The sequence below is a fragment of the Osmerus mordax genome, chromosome 1, assembly GCF_038355195.1.
Source record: "Osmerus mordax isolate fOsmMor3 chromosome 1, fOsmMor3.pri, whole genome shotgun sequence".
In the NCBI taxonomy this organism is placed as follows: domain Eukaryota; kingdom Metazoa; phylum Chordata; class Actinopteri; order Osmeriformes; family Osmeridae; genus Osmerus; species Osmerus mordax.
The window spans coordinates 19,906,820-19,914,685 of NC_090050.1; the positions used below are offsets into that span (position 1 = coordinate 19,906,820).

The following is a 7,866-nucleotide window of genomic DNA, read 5'->3' on the forward strand; positions in this document are numbered from 1 at the left end:
ATTCAAGTGAGAAAAATCTAATTGAATACTGTTTCCAATTCTCACACTAATTAGTCCTTGCAATCAAGTGTGTATAAAATGTTTCAGATTTGTAGCCAAGCAAAAGCACATAAAAGAGTCTCAAGTTGCATTCAGTGACATAAACTGCAGGCCCTGTGGCTGTATGCAAAAGTATCTGAACCAAAATTGTCAAAACAAATCAGTCACATACAATATATTCAATTTATGCTGGGAGAAGCTACATTCAGTTTTAACACTGCAATACTACTGAAGTGTCTTTCTTTTTAATGTCATAGTTCAGACATCTTAAGAAGACCACCATCGCAGGCAAAGGAAGACGACCTGGAAACGAGTCTTGGAGAATTTGGAAGTTTGTGTTGGTGCAGATAATTGCCAAACAAACACTTGAGATAAACCATCCATCTTCTAAAGCAGCCGCTGACGGAAAAATCAATCAAGCGTTCAGATGTAAGTGTCTGGAATTCAAGGTAGTCCTCATCCTCTCTTCTATCCAGATCAATGGTCATCAGCACACACGCCTACTGTATGTCCAAAGCACATCAGAGGAACATACAAAACACATTCCTTTTCAACCAACAGCTAAATGTCATAACACATGAAGCCCAATGGCCACACCAACATAAACTTTCAACCTTGTTCGTGTACAGTGTACAGTAGTCATTTCTCACTATTAATCTCATTTAACTTTAAGACACTTTAAACTGTGTGTGGTTATTTCTGTCATTGATAATCATAGTAATTAAATATTTTTTTCTTCTGCCTCAGAAGGTTTCCCAGATTGAGGGAGTATTGCATATTATGGCACGCTGAACATTAAGCTAATTAAAACGCCTCCCAATCATCTGTGATTAGGTTAGTCATTGTAAGCAATTTCAAATCAATGATCTAAATCATTATAATAGCACTGCCTTGGTAGTAAGGGCTTCCTCTTACAAACCATCACCTCCTCTATTTTATGCATTGGATAATATATTATGTTTCCCATGTAGAAATCATTAGGCTGTCAGCGTAACAAGTGCACTGCGTCCAGTACTCCACTGTGGCCATTTTCTGCTAGTTTATCACCATACCATGAACATGCATATCTCAAAGACAGAAAATGCAATTGATTGTCAAGACAAGACACTGCATCAGACAGACACCCAATTCTAAAGGAAACAGTCCCATATGGATGTTCAGCCCTTGGACAGTGCGTTCCGATGTGACCCAGACAAGACTCCTCCACAGCAGTCGGACATCTCCAGGAGCAGGCCTGGCAGGAGGCACTCGTGTGTGCTGGCAGGTGAAGAGAGAAGTGGAGGCGGGCCTGAGCGCCACGTCACATTCAGCTCATCTGTCAATGTACTGGATTATTTCTTGAGAGACCAGAATTGGCTGCCCAGAATCGGGCCGCCATCAATCTTCTGCCCGGCGGAGGGACGGGAGGGAGGCTGTGGAGCAGGGGCTCATGGGAGAGGAAGCAGCGCTTCTTCCTGGGCAGGTGACGGAGCAGTCAGACGTCTCGTTACTCACTCTGAGCCTCGGCAGTGACCACCCGATTTGTCACGGAAATATTCCGATAAATATGTAAAAACAAGCTGAATCCTTATCTCCAGTCATACTTTTTGGGATGCATGCATTGTACAGTGTCTATTCTGTCAGCTCAGTGTTGCAGATGGGGATAAGCCGATTTTTCAAATATTGTTAAATGCCTGAGCAGGCTTGAGGATTACATTTGTATCTAATACAACATGACCTTCGCTTCCTCTGCTTTGAGATCTATCCACAGCCCACTGTCTGTGCGTCCCCGCCTGTTCAGCTTCATGTGGTTTTATAGGCATTCAACCATGCTCCACACCCGGACCAACATCTGTCCATCACCCACAATTCACTTACCCCTATAAAAAACTGAAGCACTAGTCATCAACTCTCCACATCAATGCCCAACCAAGAACCATCAGCACAACCTATAGCCTAATGAGCCTAAAGCACCAGTGTGCTGTAATCACAACACTGTTCAGAGGTTGAGTGCTGCTTGTAGAACATGACCAGCATTCACATTGCTTGGTTAAATCTATAATGAGAGATGACATAGCAATAATAATGGCAAACCACAAATGTTTGTTTTGAGTATCATCAATATCTAATCTCTTTACGAAATGTTATGATTGTGGTGCATAGGAAGCTAATTTGGCAGGGTTACTGTGTAATGTGCAACGAAAAAACAATGATTCCCACACTCGTACATGAGGACAACTTTTAAATTACACAGTAGCAACCCATTCAACGGCATTAGATTTCTGAAACATTTCAAACATATTTATCACTGTGAGATGTGCTCTCTGTGTACTGCTCTTTAGGATATCTGTGTTTCTGCTCTCAGTGAAACGAGATAGCAAACTCAAATTATAAAATCAATTCTAATTCAAATATTCATCATAGCATTTCAATTCCGAGAAAGCAGCTGTAGTTAGACCAGTTAAGGCCACAGCAGTGGAGGAAGATGGATGCCTACTTCTGGATATCTCCTTAAGAAACCATGACCTACAGTAAATAGAACTATTCAGTTTCACAACAACAAATGAGTGTCCTCATTACATCCACAGTAACGAGGACCCATTCATGTGGGGGTTTGATTATTAGGTTAGCAAACATCAACACATCCTACAATGATTATGGATGCAATATAGTGTAACTGTCCATTACTTACCTCATCTATCATCGTTTGGTCTTAGTAAAGGTTTCTTTTTACGGATATTTATTTGGCTCATGTTACCATAATTATTGAAAACAGAAAGCTTTGGCCTCATAAAAATACTAATGAAAGCAAATTAATGTCTGAAATAAAATCCATTAACCAAGCTCTGGAAAGTCTTGGAAAAATCTTGCTTTAAATGACTAATATAGCACTAAATTATATTAACTTATTCTTATTTTTCCTGGACACTCATTATCACACTCATTCACCTACTCTAGTTCATGCATTTCTCTTGCCTAATCCCCAGAGAAAATGCCACACATTATAATGGGTTCAGAGTGAGTTGGTGTGTGTGTGCATGCATGTGTGTGAGAAAGAGCTAATGAAATCTTTCACATAAAAGAGCAGGTTTTCTGACTTGCTTATAACCTGGCTAACTTTCCTATATGCTGCATGCCAGCTTTTCTCTTTGTTTTCACGTGGACCTCTGCATAATTCAAAAGACACTCACGGTAGGGCATGCACTTCCCTGTACATCTCAGGGACCAAGCTCTACTAGGCCCCTAAAAAACCTGGAGGCAAAGTTTTAAAAAATTCATTTGGAGCTTTCTGTCGCTCATCTCTCAACTTCTTGTTCCAATTAATGAGAACAGAAAGCTTTTAGGTGAGGACTTTCTCCCTTACACATTCTAGAATCCCACTGTGTCAGCTCTTCCACACCAAAAGTAAGCCCAAGACCATTCCTTCAGCCACCTGCTTAAAACCCCCATTGGTGTTCAGCTATCTTGTCGCCCATCACAAGTCACCAGAAATCAATGGCTGTTTTTTCCACTGCTGTGCTTCAATTACCGGCTTTCTCCCTCGATGATGCAACACAGATAGGAGTATGAAACGAGCTCAGATAGCATCAATGTTTAACAGGCATTGGGATTTTGCCGAGCCACACTGAGTTTGAAATACTGTCATCGTCAGCAGCTTCGGGGAAAAAGTCATTGTTGAATAAAACCAAAAGAACAAAATACTTCTCCTGTGCAGCTACCAAATACACACCACCACAGCTTAGGAACGCTGCTCCACCTACATTATTGGAGGGAACCAGACCCACCTCAGTGACTCCCCTCCCCTTTCTCCCTTGCAGTGGAAAAGGAACTGGGTTTAATTGCTGAATGCTTCGGGCGAATGAGAGAGAAACATAATTGTCATTTCCATCTAAGCCTCAGTGATCAAAGCCGCCTCCAACTCTTGGCATACTGATGGGGATTTTAGCCTAGAGCCAGTCCTATCTATGTAGCAGGCTGATAGATTCAGGATGCAGTCAGACGCTGAAAATCCACTCCTCCTAGGTCTCCGTGTTAAAAAGTCTTCTTTGTCTGTCTGGCGCCGCGGAGGAGGAGGAGGGGGGGGGGGGGGAGGAGGAAGTGGAGAGGAGAGGAGGAGGAGGGAAGGAGGAGGAGGAGAAGGAGGAGGGGGTTCTAACCTCTGATTAAACCAGCAGCTGCAGCTCAGCAAACATGGAAATCAACTCACTCTCAAACATCCACTACAAAAGAATAGACAGTGTGTCATTAGCATGCAATTCACCACAGAGCAACCATTGATGGAACGACACAACATAAGATCATTTGGAGGAGTAGAACTTGGGGGTCAGATGGCTGAGCGGTTAGGGAATCGGGCTATTAATCATAAGGTTGTCGGTTCGATTCCGGCCGTGCTAAATGACGTTGTGTCATTAGGCAAGGCACTTCACCCTACTTGCCTCGGGGGAAAGTCCCTGTACTTACTGTAAGTTGCTCTGGATAAGAGCGTCTGCTAAATGACTAAATGTAATGTAGAACTACAGTACTCCCCTTTCACAACAACAAATGAACACCACAAAGGAGAGATAGTGTGTCCCTGGGATGAGGCCAGGGCACAGTAACAGGTATGGGTACAAGTAGCTATGGGTACGGTACTCACCCAGGTACTGGATGTCGCTACGCCCAGCCCGGGGCACGTGGTGCTGCTGGATGGTCTGGTAGAGTGTAGCCTGGCACAGCAGCAAGAGGCCCAGGCTAATCCACACACACAGCAACCAGGACATGGCAGGGACACCTCTAACCTTGACAAGGACATAGACAGACATGTAGACAGACAGATAGACAGACATGTAGATAGATAGACAGACATGTAGACAGATAGACAGACATGTAGACAGACAGACATGTAGACAGATAGACATGTAGACAGGCAAACAGACAGAGATGGAGAGGACAAGAAAGAACAACTCAGTCAGTCAGGTTAGAAATCAGCCGTGATGGACACGAGAAGATTTAACTAAATAGGAGTGAAGACATAGCAAAAATGATCGCAATGCAAGGTTGGAGTTTGAGCGAAAGAGAAGAAATGGATGAAATCATGGAGTGACATTGAACGAGATAGGGGTGGAGGATGTCCTAGGAAACAAAAGGATTGTCTGGGGAGACAGACACAAGGTCGTTCTTTTCAGGTGTCTAAAATATAATCTTAAGTATCCGTGACAAATGTTAGAACAGTGTAAAAGATCAATTAAATGTAAGGTTTGTAAAGTATAATACATAAGTACCTTAACATTTCGACACCAAGAGTAAGTTATTACAATGTGCTGCAACATGAATCTGAGTCAAACGTCTAGAAGCGACGATAATCATCTTTCATTAACGGGGGAATTATATATCTCAGGCCTACTGAACACATAGGATGTGAAGAGTCATATGAAGATGTTTTGTAGGGCCTATAGAACGAATAGCCATTCCATAGTTTAAAATCACGTTGTCATTATATAAACAGGCAACAGTAATAGTATGCATAAGATTAAAGACGTAATTTAAAAGTGCCCCCTCAAATGACATTGACACAGTCAGTTACTGAATATTCAACGGCCAGAAATTAAGCATTTAATTATTTACGGCATATTTGTAATCCCCTCTCCTGCACTAAATCTCTATAATCCTCAGTTTTGTCAAAATGTAAACTGTTCCCCCGGGTAAGCTTTTTACGGTCTGTATACCTCTACATATGAAGAAGAATAAAAATTCTGCGTGAACAGGCAGGCACGTCAGAAAGGGAAAATAAGCTGTTCTTTAACTCTATCCTGCTTTTGGTTCTGCTTGAGCATCCTGAAGTATCGGCACGCATCCAAGTCAAAACAAGAATGTGGTCGCGTTATCGACAACGCACACGAACAGAAGAAAAAGGAGAGTAGAAAAATTTGTATAACAACGCAGGCCTGGCGGATTTATAATCTTTGTTGTGGATTTTAACATTGCAGGACAATTTCAGTTATTCGATTAGTTGATGCCCTTGTTTTGCACATTGCTTGTTTGCTACTTTGAAAACGTACGGGTTCTAGCTCGTGTGCTCGTCGATTAAGCAATCATGCAAGCTTTAGTGGACTCGCGCACATGTTCATTCAGTCGTTTACAATTCATTTTATATTCTGATTAGACCATACCTTCACATCGCAATCAATTATTGACAAGTAACTATACATGTTACATTGCCGGGCTCTTCACGTGCATCTAGTGTACTGATAATCATAGCAGAAAAAAAGCGCGAGTTGCCCCCTGCCACGACAACGGGTTTCTTTCAAAATGTTTACCGAAATGACATCCCTTTTTTTCAGTTAGATAGCACATTTAGTTATTGCCTCGGTAGGAATATCACATTCACTCTATAAATATTAACATTACGTTGAGGTCTCCTTTCCTCATGCGTCATTGCTAAATCTCGATCTAAAATTACAGGCATCTGAGAGAAAGATGAGAAGAGCAGGCAGTTTGGGTTTGAACATTCAACTTGCTGTAACCTTGGAATCAGTCACTTACGTGCTGTCACAACGATATATGTTTGCAACATCTGCCCTACTTAAATGTAGGCCTATATAAAACTTTCAGGACATTAGTCAGAGAGATCAAATGTGACCAGTACAAAACTCCATGACACACTATACATTGTTATACTTCTTTGTTTCAATCATGATATGTTTAATTAATGACAGGTAGGATATAATGCAGGTTTAATCACATGCGTTATTCACTCAGGTGTTTTCTCTTGACTGACTTCCGCTGATTCACTCTAAAAGCATGTGCTCCATACTGTAGAATAGCAACACCTTCTTCTCCAAGTTAACAAAAGATGATTACAATGCACCTTCAACGTACACAAAATATCCTGACGCCCTTACCTGGGTGGTGTGATCAGAAGAAACGAATCCCTGTCAAGATCAGCGTTTGTCCAACAGACTCACTAGTCAGTCTTAAATCCATCCATAGTCTGGAGACAGGGTTTCCAAGGGAAAGTTCCAGGTCCACAAATTAGCCGAAAGGCAGGATAAAGGGGAGATGTCTCTCTGTTGTTACTACTCCCTCCCCTGGCCCCCCTTGAATCAGTCCGTCTGAAATCCCTGCGTGTACAGATACAAAAAAAGAAAAGAAAAAAAAAACCTTTACAGCCACGGGACCAGTCACAAAGTAGGAAAGGATGGAGGGCTGATCATGTCACCTGATGTCAACCACAGACTGCAGCTCCTTCTCTTTCCCCTTTCCCTTCTGTCTCTTCTACTGCTCCTCTGGAGGTGAACGCTCTCGTGAGGACAAGGAGTTAATTTGCCTGCTCACTTCCCCTCTCACACGCGTACAGCGATAGGCTCCAGTGAAACAACTGCTCTGTCTTCTCTAGGCTCCGTCCCCTCATTGAGAAGCTGCACTGACTCTGTGAGGCTCAGCCCTCTCTCCAGTGCACTAAGTAGAGTGTGTGTGTTAGAGTGTGTGTATATGTGTTTCAATACAGCCCGGTCTGAGAGAGAGGGAGAGCTCTGAAGAGAGCCAGATCACATGTCTTAAAGCAAGACTGCCCACTTCTGCATTGAGATTCTCTCTTCTAATGAAGCCCAGTTAATAACCCCCCCCTCCCTTTTCTCTTCTGATACCATCTTCTGTGAGTTGTACAGCTGGCAAATGTGTGCATGTGTCTGCACTGTCGTGTGGAATAAAGACGAATGTGTCTTTTATACTCTTTGCCTTTCAGCGTTTGGAGAGATTGAAATATGCTCTGAGCACGGTGCTTTTAATAGAAGTCAGCTCGTCTCATTCAAGCTCTGTAATCACCACATGATCCTGTGCCGGCTGCTGTGCTCATCTGACTGTTTTTGT

At 42.5% G+C, this 7,866-nt stretch overlaps 1 protein-coding gene across 1 annotated transcript in view; it reads right to left on the bottom strand.

The window, feature by feature from the left end:
* Nucleotides 1–6,985, bottom strand: part of LOC136946143 (chemokine-like protein TAFA-1) — an 87,171-nt gene extending 80,186 nt beyond the window's left edge. The window contains exons 1-2 of the mRNA XM_067240372.1: nucleotides 6,963–6,985; nucleotides 4,655–4,791 (exon numbers count right to left, since the gene is read on the bottom strand). Coding sequence (XP_067096473.1) covers nucleotides 4,655–4,778 — 124 coding nt within the window. The 5' untranslated portion in view covers nucleotides 4,779–4,791; nucleotides 6,963–6,985. The remainder of the gene's footprint in view (nucleotides 1–4,654; nucleotides 4,792–6,962) is intronic.
* Between the last annotated feature and the right edge of the window lie 881 nt (nucleotides 6,986–7,866).